General features: G+C 47.8%; 1 protein-coding gene across 3 annotated transcripts in view; it reads left to right on the plus strand.

Moving 5' to 3' along the window:
• Zzef1 (zinc finger ZZ-type and EF-hand domain containing 1) overlaps positions 1-12,024 on the plus strand; it is a 125,774-nt gene extending 113,750 nt beyond the window's left edge. For 2 of the 3 annotated variants that reach the window (XM_026393916.2, XM_026393917.2), the window contains one exon: positions 1,626-5,679. In XM_026393916.2, coding sequence (XP_026249701.2) covers positions 1,626-1,706 — 81 coding nt within the window. In that variant the 3' untranslated portion in view covers positions 1,707-5,679. Of the gene's footprint in view, positions 1-1,625; positions 5,680-11,947 lie in introns of those variants that run through there. The other variant, XM_077800513.1, reaches the window with a different exon arrangement.
• Positions 12,025-21,332: the final 9,308 nt, after the last annotated feature.

A 21,332-nucleotide genomic window follows, 5' to 3' on the forward strand; every position in this document is an offset into this window, starting at 1 on the left:
GAGCCCCATTTATCAGTGTCACTTGTATTAAACTGTAGGGTCAGAAGACACTAGCAAGAATTTGTGTCTTTAAAACCAAAACAACTAGTGCCTTAAATTTAGTTTGGCTGATCCCTGAAGTTTCCACACAGTCAGATTTCAGATATTTTTGGATGTAATTTGCTTCCCTCATAGGAAAACTCTTCTTCCGACAGCTGTTTAGACTCAGGACCCCCTCGCACTTTTAAATTGTTGAGGATCCCAGAAAGTATGCATCATATACATTACTATATATTCTTAGAAATTAGATATTTAAATCTAGAAATTAAAATCAAAATTTAAACATTTATCAATTAATTTTTTAAATAATGGAAAACACATTTCATATTAATATGAGTGACTTGTTTTGTGAAAAACAACTCATATTTCAATACTCTCGTTTGTTTTCTTTGAGACAGATTCTTGGTTGGTCTCAAACTCCTGTGCTCAAAAGATCCTCCCACCTCAGCCTCCCAAATAGTCGGGACTCCACGTTAGGCTAATCATCATGCCCATCTTACAAAATAATTACTGAGAAGGATGGCATTGTGTTCCATTTTTGCAGATCTCTTTAATGTCTGGCAGCTAGATTCTCTTCTGTAGGTGCTCTCAGTCTGCCAATATTTTCACAGTTTAGCTGCTGGAAAACGGCACTATGTGCTCACAAGACAGTGAAATGTGACCTTCATTACCCCAGAGGGGGCTCTGGGAATTCCCCAGCCTCAGGCCGCTCATGAGAACCTTAGATTTACAGACTGTGACCCACCCCCATAGCAGACAGGCAGGACACAGAAGCTCACAGGTCACATCTGGGTGGGCATACAGCTAAAATTCCTAGCCAGAGCAAGTAAGAGCTCTATCCCTTGAGAGTCCTCTCTGCACACAGTCTTCCCAAAAGAAAGGGTGTCCCTGATCAATGCAGTTTAGGAATGGCAACTCTGAAGCTGGAATTGCCTCAGCAAAGACTGAAGAGTCTGTGAGCATCACCTGCGGTTTGTAAACAGAGTAAAAATTGCTTCCCTCCTAACAGCACCTGCCAACATTGCTGCCACCATGCTTGGTTTCATGACACAGTATAAGGAGTTTTGGTAGTTGACAGTTTGGGTGCTAGAAACTCAACATGGCAGCTTTCCTATGTGCCTGGCTCTGGTACCTGCCCTTTATCCAGTCTCCATTGCCTCCTTGCCCTCCTTGACCCTCCCACAGCCCATCTAGTTTGTCACCAGTGGTCTTTGGCCTGTCCCCCTATTCCCTCCTCCACCTCCACTCTCCCGCTGCCCTCAGCTTGAAGGACAGACTTGACCTGCCTTCCAGGGCATCTGCCTTCCCAACACTGTTTTTTGGACCCCTATGGGGTTCCCTGACCCTGGCTACTCACTTCTCATGTGTGTCGTGTCCTTCCTCTTCTACACCTTTGTGCTGTTTTTCCCCAAAATACACCTCTCACTCTAGCCTGTAGTCCTCCAGGTGACAGGGACCACATCTGGCTCACCTCGGGAACCTATCCCTACTTCCTCAGTGCTCAGCTGAGGGTCTTGTTCATCAGCATTCAGTGGATGAGTAAGTGAATGACCCTGGACCTTGGTGACAACTCTCTCCCTCCACAGGCTTTGCAGAACATCGCTGCTATCAGCCTGGCCATCAACTACCCAAACAAGGCCACCCGCCTCTGGAACGTCGAGTGTTAGCTTCCATGTGATATGCATGGGTCTCACTAACCTGTCCACAGGGGTTTAGAGCAGACATCCAGCCTCATTCAGGAAAACTCACATGGCCTCAACGCCCAGCTTTCCTCAAGCTCACTTCAGATGCCAGGCAGCCTCATCTCTAAGAACTCCCTGCGTGCAGGCTCGGTGTGTACACAGGCCATTGCACATGAGAACAAGCAACACAGGGCAGAGTGACTTGAGGAAGGGCAGGCAAGGGGCCCTTGGGAAGGCTGTTGAGAGACCAGCCTCCTCCAGGGGCTGTCTGTACAGAAGCTTATGGCATGGGAAGGCCTGGAAGCAGCCTCTCTGGAAAGGTTCTATCTCTGCTGAGCTGGAGCCGCCTGTACTCATCATAGGGGGAAGGCACCAGCCGCCCAGAGCCACCCTCACAGTGAGACTGCAGCAGTGGCAGCTTGGCTGGGAGCCCCCCTTGCTTTTTCTTCTTGAGACTCAGAAATCAAAACCACAACTGGCACGAGCCCTGCCACCACCAATCCCCGAGCATTCCGAACAGAACAGGACCCATTGTCCTAGATCCTGCACTCCCAGCTGTCCCGGAGGATTCCCCGGTGAAAACAAGTGCCCTTGGGAACAGCTAGCAGGCCACCTTGCACGTCCGCCCCATACCAGCTCCCAGCACTTCAGATTTTTTCAGATGGTTGTTCTGACGTGTTTTAGTTTCCATCTCGCATTTTCAGAACAGAACTATACTGACTCACCGAGAGGGCCCCTAGGGAATGACCTGGGGCTTGGTGGCTCAGGGGACAAATTGGTGTGCGTGAAAGTAGCAGAGCTGGAGGAATCCTCTAGCCTCGGTACCTGCAGGCTTGTAGTGCTTCAAAGGAGGTCTTATTTTAGGAGAAATGATTTTATTTCTGCTTGATGGTCATGGTAGTCCGTCACGTCTGCCACCGGTGGGGCCCTGCATGGTTGCTTGGCTGTCACTTGTCTAGCAATAACTACATTAGTTCTAATGAATGCTCTTCTACAATTTTATTTTTATGGTTTTAGCTTTGCCCTGAAGTGCTAATTATTCTCTTTCCAGAGCCACACTTTAGAGTGTGAAGCTGGATTGGCATGTGGGTCATGGACCAGCCTCAGTGGCACTTGCAGGAGTGAAGAATGCCTGAGGTGGCTATCATTCAAAGACAGGTGTCTGGGTTAGAGGCACATCACCACACAAGGTCGAACCAAGGAAGGGCCAAACATGACCAATTGTATTCACCATGGCGCACTGTGCCCCTTGGCCTCAATCTACAGAGGCAGATCCGTGCAGCCGTGGGAGCAACTTCCTGCAAGGGCACTTTTGCTTCTGGCTGAGAAGACCAAGATGCATTGACCTTCCCATCCTAGAATTAGTTTCTCAGCCGAGCCCCAGGGTACAGGGAAAATGGTCAGAGAGTGGGAGGTGCTGGGATTCAGATGGGACAGGAAGAAAGGCAGCAGTGACCTAAGGTGCACTGCCTTAATGTTGGGGGTGAGGCCTGGCCTGGTTCCCCACTGCTGGGATGTGGGGAGTTCTGTCCCCACAGGTTCGGTGGAAACCCCTTGCTCACCTTTTGCTGTTTACCAAACCAACCTTGCTCTGTGAGCTTCCTGAACACCAGAGAAGACCCATGGTCCATGCCACTCTCACCCAAAAAGGTCTCAATTCGGAGAAGTTTCTAGAGAGGGCAATCAAAGATCAAGTCTCAGTGCTTGGAGGAGAGGCCCCACTGTGGGCTCAGACTCAGTGAAGCAGCCTGGAAAATAGACAAGGAGATGGGACCACCCATACCCCTCCACACCTTGGACTGACCTGAGTTAATCTGGGCAGATGGGAAGGGCAGGGCAGAGTTGCTCCCTCAGCAGTGCCCACCAGCTTTACTCCACCCTCCCAGAAGGAAGAGAAATTGTAAATAAACGCTGGACTCCTCAGAGCTTCTCTCTGTTCGCCACCCTTGCTGTTTGGGTCTCTCTGTACTTCGTTTGCATAGAACAAGCCTAAGTTTTCCCTTCACACATAACTGCTGCCATCTGGCAGGGCCTTTCCTGGCCTGGCCTGACCTAGCCTCCCTACAGACCATCGCTGCCTCTGCTTCTGATCACCAGGTGGCGCCGTCGAGCCATACCCCACTTTCCTGGTCCCCAACCCAGAGCAGCAGAATTCCAAAGGACTTCCATCAAGGCCAACATCCCTGTGACCCTTTTTAAGAAGCAAGACTGCTGGAATGAGATAAAACTGGCAGGAATATGGTGTCGTGGAAACATGTGCCTAATCTATAAAGAAATTCTGTTCTAAATCATATATTGTACAGACACTGTTCCTAATGAGAGGAGTGACTTATTTTCATCATCGTTTTTAATTTGTTTTCTTACAGGTTTACGATTTTGAATTTTTCTTATTTGGTTGAAAGAAAGAATTTTGATTATATCAGCTGAGTGAGTTCAGCCTATAAAAAGGATGTTAAGTTGTGGATAAAATATGCAAATGAAGAGAAATATATTGTACAAATTCTATATAAAAAAGTACAACTCTGTGTGATTCTTTTCCCTCTCATTTCTGTTTCTCTTTTGAAGATTATACTTAGAGTTTCTACCAAACCCAAACAGATGGGATATATAGAATCTCATGGCTTTGGGTTTGAAAGGAATCAGGAAAGCTCTTTGGCCTCATCATCTCAGTGTCTGTAGAATCCAACAGCCCCCTCTGCCACATGACTAGGGTGGATGCAATCAGGACCACCTTCTCCCTCCCTCCTCATACCTTCCAAGGGCTTGGATTCACTTCAGACTAACCCTCCTTTTCAGGGCTCCTGAGGTCTCTGCACACAAATGGTGTCCTGAGTGTATTCCCCAGCAAGATTTCTCAATCCGATCCCACTGTCCTTCACCCCTCCTGTGGCTCGAAAGACACAGGCTGGGAGGGGGCATGAAGAGGAAGGCAGGGATCAGGTCCCAGGACCAGCTACTGTCCTAGGAGTCATTTCCCTCTTGCTGGCCTCTGAACCCATCTTCTGACAACCGAGGGCTGATTGTTTGCAGCCCTTGGGTCTCACGCTTCTCCCTCATCTTTGTTTTGCCACATACTGCACTGCCTGTTTCTCAGACATTCCCCAGGGCCAAGAGCTGTCTTGCAAGTTAGAGGAGAGTGCCTTTTTGATGGGAGATGGACTTAGCTAGCTATTGAAGCCCATTTGTTCTAGCCCTACAAGCTTGACACATAACCCTAAAGCCCCAAACTCTTCTGGGGAGTCCCTACCATTACTGAGGCAGGGCAGAGGCCTGATTTGGGGTGACATTCAGGAGAACGGGGTGCTCCCAAGTCCCAGACTCTCCCTCTAGGGCTGATATTTGTGCCCTCCCCTCCTCATCTTGTCACCTGGGCATAATGGGGCTTTACCCAGAAAAGCAGGTCTCTGTGTCTCTGAGCCCTGGCCACTGGTGAGACAGACTGCTTTGCTAAGCTGGAAAGCATAGAAGAGTTGGGAAGTTTACTGCTAAGACCAGCACACGATCTACAGAGACTCAGAAACACAAGACAATTTGAACCCAAGCCTTTTAGCATGGAAGAGAAATAGGATTCAGCCAGTCAAGCCTCCTTATTTGATAAAGAACAAGATACTGTGATAGTGTGGAATGGGAGCAAGAAAGCACAGAGCTGAGCAAACTCAGCTCTGACTCCCAGCCCCTTGCTGCAGCCATAGCCTTGTGCTCAACCGCTCACCACGTCCACCCAGAACCAGCAGTGTGCCAGGAGTCAAGGCTTCCTGCAAATCATCCAGCTGAAAACCCAGCCTCTCAGACTGAGGCCAGCTTTCAACATGGCTCTTCTAACTACTATTTGCTACCTACTCCCCTCCTTCCCTGCTCGCAGAATCCTTTTTTTTTTTTTTTTTTTTTTTTTTGGCAGGTAGTGATTAAAGATTCTTGAATCTCAGGGAAGGTGGGACTTTGTACCAGTTCAAGAAGAAAGTCCTCCTAGTAATCTCACCTCTGTTTGCAGAACACTTCCTTTCCCAGCTCCCCTTGGAGTGACTATGTGACCCAATTCCCTCTGAAGAGAAACTAATGCCTGCTGGAAGGCTGTGCTCCTATCTACTCCCTTTGAGGTGAGAGAGAGTGCTGCTTGGCACTCTGGGCAGTCTCACAGCCATCAGGTGAAAGAGGGAAGTGGAAAAGCCAATACGCTGAGACTATGGGAGCAGGAAGATGGAGTCTGGCTCCTTACCTGCATTGTTTGAGCATGTGAACAGAATGTTTGTGGTTGGCTTTCTCTTGCAGATGAAAGCATTTCTGACCCAAATTTATGCAACAGTTTGGCTCCAGTAGGTTGAAATAAGATCACAGCTTTTTTTTTTTTCTTGTCACTTTACTGTGGACAGTATATGGAAAACATGTAAGAAATTCCTGAAATATAAAGGCCTATGACCCTATCCAGTCAAGCTGGATAGTATCAAGTTATAACCATTATCAGATTATTTCTGGGAACTCTTGCATATGCAGCTTTGCTCAGGTTCAGGGAGGATCCAGCCTTTAAAACTCATTCAATCGGGGCTAGGGGTGTGGCTCAAGCGGTGCTCGCCTGGCATGCGTGCGGCCCGGGTTCGATCCTCAGCACCACATACCAACAAAGATGTTGTGTCCGCCAACTAAAAAATAAATATTAAAAAAAATTCTCTCTGTCTCTCTCCTCTCTCACTCTCTCTTTAAAAAAAAAAAAAAAACTCATTCAATTGCAAGTTAAACTTCAAACTAACTTAATTTAAAAGGAGAATTTATTGACTTACAAAATGAAAGTCCTAAGGGTTTCATCTGGCTCTAGGCAAAGCTAAATTGTAGGGACTCAATGATATGAGTTCAGTCTGTCTCTCCCTCCATCCTGCCCTCCCCTCCCAACCCCCTGTTCCGCTTTCCTTCTGGGCTTTCACTAAGGTTCAAGGTGAACATGAGTGTGCTACCTGGTTCTCTGTACCTGGCCCCACCTGCTGCTGACTGCAGGGCAGAGAGCTTCCCATAACCACTTAGTGAGACTCCCTCAGTTGTTAGCTAATGGCTTCTAGTCATGATTTAGGCTCATGTTTACAAGCTACTTGGGAGACCCATGAATTTGCAGGTTGTCACTTCAACTGCTGAGCAACAAGGCATCCATGACAACTAGGCAGACACTGCACCTGGGAAATCCCCACACAGCCACTGTGAATCATTGTTAACATATCTTCCTTGGCCACTCAGCTACTCTGACAGGCAAGGTGCCCCATAATGTGGCAGAGAGCAGATACATTAGTACAGAAATTCACAATGGGAGTGAAGAGAGACATCTAAAATCACTGATTCTTTTCCCTTATTAAAAAAATATTTAATTGATACAATTGTATTTACTGGGTACTGTGTGATATTTCTATACATGTTTAAAATGTTTAATGATCACATCAGGGTAATTGGCATGTCATCACCTCAAACATTTATCATTTATTTGTATTGGGAACATTCAAAATCCTCTCTAGGATTTGTAGCTCCTTTGTAGAGCACATGCTTAGCGTGCACAAGATCCTGGGTTCAATTCTCAGCACCAAAAACAAAAATTCTTTCAACTAGCTATTTTGAAATATTCATCTAATTATCAACCACTAATATTCTGTACTATAGAACATTAGTAGCTATTCCTCTTACCCAAGTATACCCGATACCTGTTAATATTCTCTCTCTACTAAACCACTTTCTCAGACTCTGTTAAGCACTATTCTGTTTCCTACTCCTATGAGATCCATGTTTCAGCTTCCACCTATAAATGAGATTTTTTTAAAAAGTAGGTTTAATGGAAAAGAACAAGTACATCAAGCTAATGCAAACAAAATCAGAGTCATTTAGTATCAGGCAAAAGTCATTTCATACATCAATATTTTTTTTGCAGAAAAAGGGTATCATTTGCAATAAAAATATAATATGTGGTGGACACAGTAGCACATGCCTGTAATCCTAGCTACCAAGGAGGCTGAAAAAGGAGGATAGCAAGTTTGAGGCCATCTGGGCAACTCAGTGAGACCCTGTCTCAAGATAAAAAGGGCTGCAGATGTAGCTCAGTGATAGAGCACCCTTGGGTTTAATCCCCAGGACTGAAAAGGAAGTAAGGAAAGAAAAAAAGTAAGGGGATGAGAAAAGATATATCTTGGAATTGGCTATCCATCACAAGAAAGCAGGAATAACTATATTCAATCAGACAAAATAGACTTTAGAACCAAAAAAAATGATTCTAGAGATAAAGAGGGACATATTATAATGAGAAAGGGTCAATACATCAGGAAGATAAAATAATTATAAATATATATGCACCTAGTAATAGCACTAAAAGAGCCACTCACTCTCATGGCAGGGTTCAGTTCCTCACAGGGTGTCCAACTGAGGGCCTCAGATCCTTGCTAGGTGTCACAGGCTTCTCCATAAATTGGTTCACAACATGGTAGCTTACTTCCCCCAGTATGAAGGAGCCAAGAACAAGAGCATCCAAACCAGAAAACAGTCTTTTTATAACCCAATTTCAGAAGGGACACCTTATCACCTCTGCTTTTTTTTTTAATTGGTTATAAGGCATCAATAAGTCCCACCCACCACACTCAAAGGTTGAGAATTTCATAAAGGAGGTAGGAATGATGGAGGTCATCTTGGAGGCTTCCCTCCACAGTGCCAGTTAATCTCTTTCCTCACAGTGTTGATCACAGTGTGCACATATACTGACTTACAGATTTATTTGTTGTATCTCCCTGTCAAACTATAAGCTCCATGGTGGTGGAGACAGTATCAATTTTGTTTATCACAGTGTGCCCAAATTAGAGCACAGGGTCTGGCATGATAAGCACTCACCAAATATTAGTTGAATTAGTGGATTTATAAATATTTACTTTGAACACAGAAAATACCTGGTAGCTTAGGTAAGAAAGTGAAGAGTGGTTTTATTTATTTATTTTGCAGATCTGAGGATTGAACCCAGTACCTTGTGCATGCTAAGCAGGCACTCTATCACTGAGAGATACCTGAAGTAGTTATTTCTTTATATATATTTACTTTTTAGTTGTAACTGGACACAATATCTTTATTTTATTTATTATTTTATGTGTCCTGAGGATCGAACCCAGGGCCTTGCATGTGCTAGGCGAGTGCTCTACCGCTGAGCCACAATTCCAGCCCCTGTAGTGGTTATTTCTGAGGCATGGGTATAGGGTTAGAGAGGAGAAAGCCTTTTCTATTCCCCTCTTATCCCTTTGTACCATCTGAATCTATAACAATGGACCAAGTGTTATTTTTGCAATCAAAACTTTTTTTATGGCACTGGGGATTTAATCCAGGGGCGCTCTACCACTGAGCAGCATCCCTAGTAGTCACATTTTTTTCTTTTTCTTTTTTAAAATTTTGAGATAGGGTGTCAAGTTGCCAAGGCTGGACTTGAACTTGTGATCCTCCTGCCTCAGCCTCCAAATCACTGGGATTACAGGCATGTGCCACCAAGCCTGGTTTACAATCAAAACATTAAAACAACTGGACCTTAAAATCATAAATAAAAGACAAATGAAAAATTGTAAAAAATACTTACAACATATACAAAAGGTTGTTTTCCATAATCTTTAAGGAGGCCTTACAAATTGTCAAAAGAGAGCTGGGGTTGTAGAATGCTTACCTAGCATGTGTGAGGCACTGGGTTCGATCCTCAGCACCACATAAAAATAAAATAAAGATATTGTATCCACCTAAAACTAAAAAAATAAACATTTTTTAGAAAATCATCAAATGAAGATCAACCCACCAAAAAAAGAGCAAGAGCCATATACAATTCTCAAAAGAAAAAATACAAATGACCAGTAAGCAAAGGATAAATGTTCATCTGTATGAGTAATCAAAGAAAAGCAATAAACAAAACAAATCCAAGATATAAATGCAGAGTTTTTTTTGTTTATTTATTTTGATACTAGGAATTGAACCCAGGGGCACTTAACCACTGAACCACATCCCCAGACCTTTTTATATTTTATTTAGAGACAGGATCTTGGTTGAGTTGGTAGGTACCTCGCTCAGATGCTGAGGCTGGCTTTGAACTTGCGATCCTCTTGCTTCAGCCTCCCAGGCTGCTGAGATTACAGGCTTGTTCCACTGTACACAGCAAATACTGTTTTATTGGCAGGGATGAAAAGGCTCAATAGAACAGGCATGGGTGGGTGTGGGTAGGAAGGAACCTAGGTCTGCTTGTTCACCCTTTGCACCCACTGTTCCCCTCCTAAGAATTATCTAATAATTGGCCAACATACTGAGATGTTACAGCACCAGAAACCCTGAAACCCTGAAAATATCCATGTTAAAGAATTTATTAAATGTGATTATATTCTATGCAAATGATTAAAATAATATTATACACGTGCTGTGGTTTGAATATTTTTTATTGCAACCAAAACTCATGTTGGGACTTAGTCCTCAGTGTAATGATGTTGAGAAGTGGTGGGACTTTAAAGAGGCTTTTGGGTCATGATGGATCCACTTTCATAGAGGGATTAATGTTGTCTTGTGGGAGAGCGTTCTTGCTCTCACAGGACTGGATTAATTCTCATAAGAGTGGGTTGTTACAAAGCAGGTTTGTCCCTCATGTCTCTCTCTGTCTCATGTAGCCACTTGCTCTTCTGCTTTCTGCAATGAGTTAAAACACCATGAGGCTCTCACTATATACAGTAGCCCAGTTTTGACTTCCCAGCCTCCAGAACTGTGAGCCCAAACCTCTTTTCTTTGTAAATCACCAGTCTCAGTATTCTGTGATAGCAGCAGAAAACACTATAAGACAACAAGTATATTTATTGATAATGCAAAACATGTTCACCACATTGCTTAGTGAAAAAACAAGTTATAAATAATACCAACAACCAATCACTTAAACGTAGAACAAAATTATATTTTTACCTATAGAGAAATGTCTGACATATTTTACAATAAAATGTTAACATTGGTTATCACTGGTGGTGAGATTATGGAAAATGTTATCACTTTCTGCTTATCTATATTTTGAATTTTTTCTACAATAGATTGTAGTACTTGTATAATAAAAAAGGAAAATAAAAAGTTTTTTTTAATGTTCTATTGTAAGAGTTAGTTTTTTTCAAGTTTTGTTTTTAAATTTGTCACAGGGTTTGGCTTTCTGGGCTCCAGGCTGGAATATGTGGCGGGTTTCCTGCTTAGGGAATTGTGTGTTTTCCAGGTTGCCTAAGAGGCACTGGGAACTTGGAACAAACAGGAGTGGCCTGCTTCTCATGGAGCCTGGACAGTGGGCCTGGGTCACACACAGCCCTGGATGCTGAGCCCCACACACCAGCCCTGCTGCACTAAGCAAAGTGTCCAGTCCTGTGGAGCACTGTAATGAGAGCCTCGTTGTCCTTGCTATTTACCCAGATCCATCCTTTTCTTCTCCCTGTGGCTCACTCAGTAAGAGTAGCCATGTGACACAGGTCTAGTCAATCAGAGTCTGCCATTCCCCCACTACAGTGATTGGTCCTGGGTTGGATATGTGACCCCAGAGAGCCCAATGAAACTCAGTCTCAGGATTTTTGCTCCAACTCTGGAGAAAGAGAAGTTTGCTCTCTGTTGGGGTTGCTGGAGAAACAAGCAGCCCACCCATGTTTTGTCCCCTGTTTCTGTCACTAACAACCCAAAGAGGTCTAACTAATTAGTGAGCTAGGAGCCCAGTGCCATGCAAGGCCCAGAGCTGTGATGGTGACTGCACACCATTTCTGTCTTGCAGCACCTGCAGCCCAGTAAGCTCCAGGCTTCCTCCTCCTGGTTGACCTTGCCTGTAGTCTCCTCACCAACCCGCCCAGCCAGCCAGCCAGCCCTCTGGATCTTTCCATCTACAAGTCCCTGGAGATGTTGTGAACTCCTCCACACAAGCCCCTCACTGGCAGAACAGCAAGATGTTGAACTCATGTTCCCCCCAAATACTTGGCTTCAACTTTCAAACTCCTTCATGTCTCTCATTGTAGCTTAAATTTTGTATAAACTTTGCATTCTCTACCGGTATGTTCTAACATTTAAAGAATGTTTTTCTCCCATGACTTCTGGAAACTAGACCCTTAGCAAATACATGACTTGCCAAAGTTTTCTCCTGTTCCTTGGGTTTGTCTTTTCACTCTGTTAATGGTATCTTTTGATGCACAAATTTTTAAATTTTGAGGAAATCCAATTTATCTAGCTCTTCTTGCATGTGTTTTCAGTGTCCTGAGAAACCATTATCAAATCCAAGTTCATGAAAACCTACTCCTACTGCCCTGGGAGAATGGAAAAGGACAGACTAGGAAAGAGAAAGAGATGGCGAGTCAAGACAGGACAAGAGGACAAAGCAGGAGGGGAAATAAATAGGACGCAAGAGGTAACTGAAAATGAGGAGACAAGGACAGGCAAGCTGGTTGGGAGGGGAGGACAGAATCCACCAATGACCACAGGAGAAGGGGTAGCTCACCAAGAGCCCAGAGGCTGGTGCTGGGATGAAGCAGAGACAGGAGACAGGAGCCCCTCACCCACCCCACTGTGACACCCATGGAGGATAATGATCCTCAGAGGGTGACAGAACAGAGCATCTGGCTGACCGCTCTCAGCTCCTGGGGAAACCATTGCTTCCATTCCTCACCTCAAAACAACAGATGTTAGTGTTTCCAGGTAAAATGTTGCAGTGGTCAAGCTCATGAATTTAGAAAGCGACCATCAGTGTTCAAATCTTAGGTCAATTTAATCTGCACTGAGACACTTTAATAGAATACCACATATGGTCATTTATAATGAGCAGAGATTTCTTTGGCTCACAGTTCTGGAGGCTGGGATATGTCCAAGCTGGAAGATTGGCATCTGGGGAGGGCCTTCCTGCAGTGTCATAACACTGTGATAGTGCCACAGGAATGAGATCAAGAAGGAGAGCCAGAGAGAAGGAGGGCGAAGCCATTGTTTATGACTCCCTACTCCCAGGATGACAATGTTAATCCATCCATTCATGAGGGCACAGCCCTCGTGGCCTAATTACTTCTTAGAGGCCCCCCTCTCAACTCTCAACACTGTTGTATCTGGAGACTGATTTTCCTTACATGTGAACTTTGGGGATCTGCATGGATCTACTATGAACAAGCGTGTGGTGGACAAGTGACTTCACCTCTCTGAGCCTCCGAGACCCCAGAAAAACCACCAAAGGAGGAAAACCTCAGGATGTAGCTAGCCGATTCTGTATGCCAAATATCAAACACTGTATATTGTGGGGATCTAGGAGCAGGTACCTGATTTATCTAATGACACATTTCCTAATTCTTTGCATATTTAGATTAATTACAAAGAGGGTTTGTGCATTTGTAAATAGAAACCCCACGAGGCCCTGTGTAGCCCAGACTTTCTCCCAGGCCAGGATGGGAAGCTGAGGGCGAAGGCCACACTATTGGTTTGACCTGAGCATGGCCAGGCTGGGCTTGGCCTGGGGCCGACTCGGGCAGGAAACATTTTCTGCCAGGAGTCCCAGACCCTTTGTGTCTGGGGCTACTGGGACAGGGGCTGCTGGACTGTGACTCTGTGAAGAGCCAAAGCAGGTCCTCCTGCTTTGTGATGTGACCCATTTTACAGCTCCAGGGTGTCTCAGAAGGAAGGCGACTTGCTCAGGATTTCACATGTTTCTGGTGAGGCAGCCCCAGCCTGGCCCTGGCTCCCTGGCTCTCTGGCTCCCTGGCTCCGGCTCTCAGCCCCACCTCACAGAAGGCCAAGGTCTAGGTCCAGGAGCTTGGGAGTCTTGAGATGCCTGGTGTCAGCCTCTGACCCCAGCTAGAGAGCCACATCCGCTGTTTGGCCGCAGGGTGTGGGCTGTAGCACCTCCTTGGGGAGAAGCTGGCATTGTGTTCTCAATGGCCAGTTATGGAAAAATCTCACGCAGGGAGCTGAGTAAACAGAGACGGGGGCTGCCACCATGGAAACAGCCGGGTGGAGGTGGCATTGGAGTCTAGTGGAAAGAGGCTGCAGCTTGGCCCAGGCTCACCTAGGAGCAGGGATCTGCCAGCACTGAACCAGGGTCCCTGAGGGGTGGCCCAAGGAGACCTGAAGCTCAGCAGTCCCCCAGGGTCACACAGCACGTCAGGGTCAGGATCCAGGGCAACACACAGGTCTCTGGTCTCTTGGTCCTCTAGCTTCTCTGCTAGATAGGCCAGCAGAGAAACAGCAGGCATTTTATTGTTGTTGTTTGTTTGTTTAACTATCATTTGAAGAGGCTTCAGAGACAACCCTCATCTTTTGTCTTCCAGGTGATGACCTTGATTGATGCCCAAAGCACAGAACCCTTGATATCCAGGTGAGATGGAAGGTGCTTTCTGAGTCTGCTCTGTGTTGTCTAGTTAAAATTTTGCAAAATCTCCAGAAAGATGTTACCACCTGGGAGACCTGTCACCCAATAGGTAAGCACACAAGGCTATTATCAGCACACGGAGGGATTAGCACATGGGAGGTAGTAGAGTTAGATTCAGTGGAAGCCAGGCTTGGTGGCATAAGCCTATAATCCCAGCTACTTGGGAGGCTGAGACAGGAGCTGCACAAGTTCGAGGCCAACTTGGGTAACTTAGAGAGCCCTGTCCCAAAATAAATTTTTTTAAAAAATGTAGCTCAGTGATAAAGCCCTTGCATATGTGAGGCCCTGGATTTGTTCCGCAGCATTGCAAAAAAAAAAAAAAGAATTTTTTTTTCAGTAGATAAGGCTTCTAACACTCTCCCAGTACTAAGGACAGCTTTGCTAAAGTGGATGACGCCTCACATTGAGCATGGAAGTGCAGAGAGGCAAGCTGTGCTGTAACACGCTCCCTCATGTGAGATAGGAGCAATCCAGCCCCTGAGCCACATCAAGGCTTGGGCATGAGGTCAGCTTCTCTTGGGAAGCGACCACTTCCTCTTTCTAAGAATGAGGATCAAATAGCATTTCCCTCAAGAAGCTCCTGGCCACCAGGAGGGACTTGTCCTCTCGGGCCACAAGCCCTCCCCCATCCCCTCGTCAACTTGGGCTGCTGTGTGTCCCCCGCACACCCTATGTCATAAGCCTCCTCTCTGAGGGCTGTGTACCTGCTGCTCCACCTCAGGGACTGGGACTGGGTACTCAGTGGCCTCTGCCCTTCCTTTGTGGGGCCTCATTTAGAACCCATGAGTGGGGATCTCTGACCTGATTGTTCCCAGCCTGAAGCCACCATGTTCCTGTTGCTCAGCACCTGGACTCTCTGTGGTGGTGAGTCACCGCCTCTGGCCTTAGAGCACAGGCGTTCATGTAGCCATCTGGAACAGTACAGAGCCTGGTGTGGGAAAAGACCTGACCCCTTGAGGGCCCAACATGAGACTCAAGTTAGAGGTTGATAAAATGATTGGCAAAGAGAACCTCCTTCCCCTGGGGTGACCACTGAAGTGTGCTGTGAAATGGAGCTGCTGGCAGCCATTTTACCACTATGAAGGAAGAACCCCCCTGAAAACAGAGCCCAAACTCAGAGACAAATTCTCAGACACAATTTTTTGGTTTTAGTTTAGTTTTGGTTTTTGCGGTACTGGGGATTTAACCCAAGGGTACTCTACTATTGAACCACATCCCCAGCCCTTTTCATTTATTTGAGACAGAGTCTCTCCTAAGTTTCCCAGGGGAGCCTCACATTCGCAATCCTTCTGCCTCAGCCTTCTGAGGAGCTGTGATCGTAGGCGCACATCCCCACACCTAGTTTCTAAGACATAATTTGAGAACTCTTTTCACCATTTCTGAAGCCACCCATCCCCTGGAGCTTTCATTGAATTGAGCCTGTGATTTCCCATCTGTGCTTCAGTCTGTTTGAACTGGGCAGTAGAAAGGGGCCTGACTGTCCATGTCAAGCTCAGACTTTGCTGGACCCAGGGAGGGGAGCTCCCTTTTCTCTGGAAGATCTCAGGGGGGAGCTGGCTTCCTGCTGATCTCTGTCACTCCCTCCTGACTTAGACCTTCTGAAACACTAAGGGGCCAAGGGCACCAAGGAGGTGGTCCAGGGAGGGTGCTGGCTGGGCAGAGGTGTGGCAGCTGGGAGCTAGGGCCACTGGGCTGTGGGCTCAGGGATCCTGGCTGCTCTGGAGGTGGCCCGAGCACAGCTGGGAGGTTTCCTGAGGCCCTGAACTGAGTGAGACTCAAAGAGCTAGTGACACTTCCTTGTCCATCCCATTGTATTGGCAGGGTCACTGATGTCACAGGCTACAGGGACTGCCCAGGGCCCAGCCACCCAGCAGGTTCTGTCTGCTCAGGATCCTGAGGAAACAAGTGAGGCTCTGTTCCCACCCTGCCTCACCCGGAACCCCCCTCCCAGCCACAGCAGGCTCAGGATCCTCTGCAGAAGGTTCCTTTAGGCCACAGCAGCATGGTCAAGGTGATGGTGCATGGGCAGCCTTCCCTCCTCTATACCTCACCTTCTTCTGTCCCTCCAGGTACCCCCGGTTGAGTTTGTTGGGCCTCTGCCGGGCAGAGGTGCATTCTAAATGAGAAGCCAAGGCAAGGAGTGTGCTGGTGGAGTCATGGTAGACAGGGATGAAGGGGCGTGGGTCGGCATGGAGCAAGGGCACCCCGCACCCACCTAGGGTCACAGTGAAGCCAGGTACATTCCCCACAGTGGACAGGTGCTCCTCCAGCCATCCACACAGGCCCCGCTCTGGAGAGGCCACACTCCAGCCCTGCAGCCCGCAGCCCCCTCCAGAGGAAAGACCACAGCTAAAGGGCAGGACAGGAAGTTCCCAGGTAGGGATGTTTGCCTCTGGGACTTTGGGTTTTATAGTGACCCGTCCTTGTTCAGCTGCAGAGGCACAGAAGTACCTGGTAGCTTTCTCCTTGATGCCGGGGGCTGCAGGTCCAGGCTGGCTGAGGTTGACTGACACGCAGTTCCTCATGCAGTGACCATGGGCGGGGCAGGCCAGCAGAGTCCATACTGTCCCAACTTGGCTTCTAGTGGGTACCTTACTCTTCAACCCTGGGGCTGATGTTGCAAGGTAAACTTATTGAGATCTGACCAGGCCTGGAGTTAGAGGGGAAGAACCAGAGCAGATTCAGCCCAGGAGACCAAAGGATGGACATATATGACCTGGGGCAGGGCTAGGAAAATTGTCCCAACACCTCCTGCAGCAAGCACCAGCTTCCTCTGGGCTGGAGCTGGAGCTCAGTAATAGAGCTTGCCCAGCAAACGTGAGACCTGAGGTTCTGTTCCCAGGACCAAAAAAAAAAAAAAAAAAGAAAAGAATTTTAATTAAGTACCACTATAGAATTTCTTTAAGGATATAAGCAAACCAGGAGGCTGGACAAAAAGCCTTAGGGGCCAAGGTCTCAAGATGACTCATCTTGACTGGGCTTATCCTCAGGTCTCTGCAACCCCACCCGGCCTCCACCTTTGTTGTTTAATCAAAAATGCTGCTGGCTCTGGAGTCATGTGGTTTCACTCCAGACCTGGGTGAACTCCGGGTAGGCGAGTACATCCACTGTCTGAAGACACTGGCGGGTCTGTTGTAGCAAAAAAAGAGCATTCGTTCATAAAGCCAGTGATTAATCCCTGGGTTGCAGGGGAGCTGTGCTCTCTCTTCCTTTCTTTGTTCTCCCTGGGAGCCCTCTGCTGGGTGGCCCTTGTCTGTTGGCTTCCCTCCAGCAGTGGCCTCCAGCGGAGTTAATGGCACCTCTGGCAGTTCTGATTCAAATACAGCACCAATGTTTACAAGGTCGGAGCATAAGGCAGAAACCGGGGTGGGCAACATGACCTTGAAGGCTTCCAGGACAGGAAGGGACAAGATGCCATTGTCTGTCAGTGGGTCCAGCCTCACTGGCTTTCCTGCCAGGTGGGAGTCCAGCAGCAACTCCACGTGAGATCATCGCTACATCCTGGGGTCTTTGGAGATGCTTAGGGCAGCAGAATCTGGCTGTGTCCACTCATTCATTGGGTGTGGAATCACCCACAGCATTGATACCTATCCTTCCTCCTGGTCTACTAGGAGCGCAGAGATGAATATGGAAAGTCCTGCGATGTCTCTGTGAGATCACAGCTGATATTGATTGGGTACATCCCAGGTGCCATATATGGTGCTAAGGGCCTATATCCCTGGCAGTGCATTCAGATAAAAGAAGCCAACAATTCAGATCCCAGTGGCCTTAAATAAAGGTATTTAAAATCATCTCTCAGAACAAGAAGTTTGGAGGTTGGTAATTTTAATCTTTCTGCAGCTTAGTAATGTCCCCCATTCTCTGGCTCACCCAATCTTATGTGTGCTTCACATCCTCAAGCTGGATGCCTCATGGCCACAAAACAGCTGCAGCAGCCTCCAAGCATCATAAACTTTCACAGGCAGGAAGGAGGAAAAGCAAAGGCTTCATCTTCTGTATTTTATTCAGTAAACCCTTGGCAAATTTCCCCTGATACCTCATTGGCCAGAGCTGTGTGACATGGACATTCTTAACTGCCAGGAAGGTTGGAAAAGCCAGGATCTAGCAAAGAGGATGGGCATTTAACTTAGACTACTCATGATTCATGCCCTGGGCCTGGGCACTTTGCTACCTGGAACAAATTCAGATCTTTGTTAGTCAAAGGTGTGTGTGTGTGTGTGTGTGTGTGTGTGTGTGAGAGAGAGAGAGAGAGAGAGAGAGAGAGAGAGAGAGAGAGAGAGAGAGAGAGATCTGTTGGGTGGGCTGTTGCTCAGTGATTGAGCACTTGCCTAGGATGTATGATGCCAGGGGTTCAATCCCCAGTACTGGGGGGAAAAAAACTTTACAATAGTCCACTGAAGTGGGGCCTATTATTATTTCCATTATAATGCAACTCAGCTGAGATTCAGAGACATTTAGTAATATTCTCAAGATCATGAAGTTAGTAGCTAATTGGGATTTGACCCCAGAACTGTCTCCTCTCTCCGAAGTGCATGCTCTTAAGTACACTACTGCATGCCTTAGGTACCTGCTGCTTAGGTGTGTAGCACCCCAGACCTTAGAGCTCTGAGACAAGGTCTCCATAAGGTGCTGGGGCTAGCCTTGCAATCATCCTACCTCGGGCTCCTGAGTCGCTGGGAGCACCTGCATGCACCACTGTGCCTGGCTACCGTTATCCTCTTAAGGATCTTCATCAAGGTATCGTGCCAGGGTCTTGCTGACAGAAATCCTCTGAGCTGATATAAGCACAAAGCCGTCTGGTTTTGATACTTGCTGCCTTGTAACGTGTTTCAAAGCCAAGAGGACAAATTTGCCAACACTACATTTAAAAACTACACCTATCTTTCCTTCTGTATTGTTTTCCACGTACCCATGCTGGGTTCTCCAAGTCCTGGGCAGGATTCCAATGTAAATATCACCAATGATGGAAATTTGGGGGAAGGAGAGGAGGGTGAAAGACCAATTGAGGCCTGAAGAGTGTCAGTTCCTCATGGACTGCGGAGGTATGGAAAGTTCTTTGTTGCTGCTTGTTGGCTGCTTGCCTCCAGGATCTGGGTGGGTATTGCCCTTGGCCAGCTTCCTGGTCAGGTCACAGACAGTCTGATCAGAGGCAGAGAGTCCTGGGTAACAGAGGCCAGAGCCAGGCTAGGTCCTTGGGAGTGAGCCCAAGAACAAGATGGTCACTGAATCTCTGCAGGTGGCCGGGACCCCTCGCTGACTATCCCTCATTTAGCTCTCAGGATGACCCCATGGGACTGAGACTACTACACTGTCTGTTTTATAATGAGAGGCTCAGAGGTGAAGTCCCCTGTCCAAGGTCACAAAGTGTAGCCAGAACCTGTGGGCAGCTCAGGTGGAGTTTCTTTCCTAGCCTTAGGTGACTGGTAGGGACCTTGGAGCCTTGAAGAGGGTATAGAGGTCATCTTGGGAGCCAAGGAGATTCAGGGGCCTCCTCAGATCTCCCCCCAGACCATGTAACTCAGTGGCCCAGAGCAGGGCCTTTGAAGCCAGAGCCAGGGTACAAGCCCTGCCCTGCACATCGAGGTGACCTGGGGCCAGCAGGAGGGCACCTGTGCTATTAATGGCATGGTTAAAAGCCTGGCTTTTAACCAGAAGGCCAGGGTTGAACTCCCCACCTTACCAGGCCCCAGTGTGTAACTCTGGCCTCTTTGGGCAAAACAGACCCTGCTCTCCTAAAGAGCAAAGCACTTCTCCTGGAGTCTGCATCAGCAAGGAGGCTGAGGAGGCTGAGGAGGTCCTTCTTGTTAGCTATCATCACTTCCTACCCTCAGGCCCCTGGGGTAACTCCTTCCCTCCACCCCAGCTGCTGCCTTTGTGACAGAAGTTTGATTTGGGTATGCAAATTAGGGGTGTGACTCCAGGGAATTTGAGGCAAATATAACTCAACTTGCAAATTTGGGCATTTTCCTGAAGTGCAGATGTTAGAAGGAGGTGACTGAAAGTCCCTGCCCACCAGAAGTCCAGTGACATGCCGGTCACTCAACCACCTGGGAGTGACCACGCTCACTGCTAACACAGATTCCCTTGGTCTCCTGGGCCTGGGCGGGGTTTGCCATGAGTCAGGGCCTCCAGGAGGGAGCCCAGGAAGGTAGAGGACATGCCAAGGTCACCCACAGGGCCAGCTGTGGGTTGGAGAGCCCGGCCTACCCATCTCCCCAGGCTGCCCAGGGCCCAGCCGTCAAATGTCTTGGATACTGGGCTGGGCTCTGCCATGCTGGGGATCTGGTGCCTTTGCCAACTTTCCCCACTCTCTGGGCTCCCAAGCCCCACCTGGGGACCTGGAAAGGACCCAGAGCAATGGGGTTGGCCTGGAAGACGCAAGTCTAGGCGCTGGGCCACAATGGCAGGATATCCCCGGGGAGCCGGGCCAGCTGCCCACACAGGGAACACCAGGGCGGGGACCTGGCACCGCTGAATGAGAAGGCCCAAAGGGCACCAAGGGAGGGAAGTCAGAACAGCTGGGCTCCAAGAAGGTAGAGAACAGGCCAGCATTGACATGGAGGCCATGACTGGGGGCGGAGGGGAATTGGGTGCCCACAAACAGGGACCTGAGTTTTTCTACTGCTCCCAGCCTGAGAGCCAAAGGGAGGGCCTGAGTCACCTGCTGTTTTGTCCTAGTGGGTCATAGGAGCAAGTTCCTACCAGAAATCATAAATTCGAGATACTGGTCTATCTCATCCCAGCAGCCAGATGACCTGGGGGCAGCAGGGAAGGGGCTTTCCCAGACTTCCACAGCCAGTGTGGTACCCAGGAGGACCCAGCCTGGCTTGAGGACTGGCCAACTACTCTAGGCCAGTCACAGGCCTATAAGTACCCTCTGTATAAGGTTGAACCAACAGCCCAGCCCCCAGCCCTGCCCCTATACACTGGGGGCACAGATGGCCTCCATGCCCACCTCTAACCAAGATGAACCTTACCCTCAGTTGCCTGAAAGGAGCCTCTTCCCCATTCCAGATCTCAAATTCCTTTTCAAATTGTGCCTTAAGGCTTACAAGCTTAGTTGTTTGTAACAATTTACAAAACAAATAGGGATTTTGTGTTTTATCTCCTTAGAATCCACAACTGCTGAGGCCCCTGCAGGTAAATTGGTCAGACTCAGCCTGGAGCAGCAGCCCGCTCCCTGATAGGCAGGGCCTTGGCTCTCATGGCCAGGGTGCTGATAATCATGGCAC

The sequence above is a fragment of the Urocitellus parryii genome, chromosome 7, assembly GCF_045843805.1.
Source record: "Urocitellus parryii isolate mUroPar1 chromosome 7, mUroPar1.hap1, whole genome shotgun sequence".
NCBI classification, from domain to species: Eukaryota; Metazoa; Chordata; class Mammalia; order Rodentia; family Sciuridae; genus Urocitellus; species Urocitellus parryii.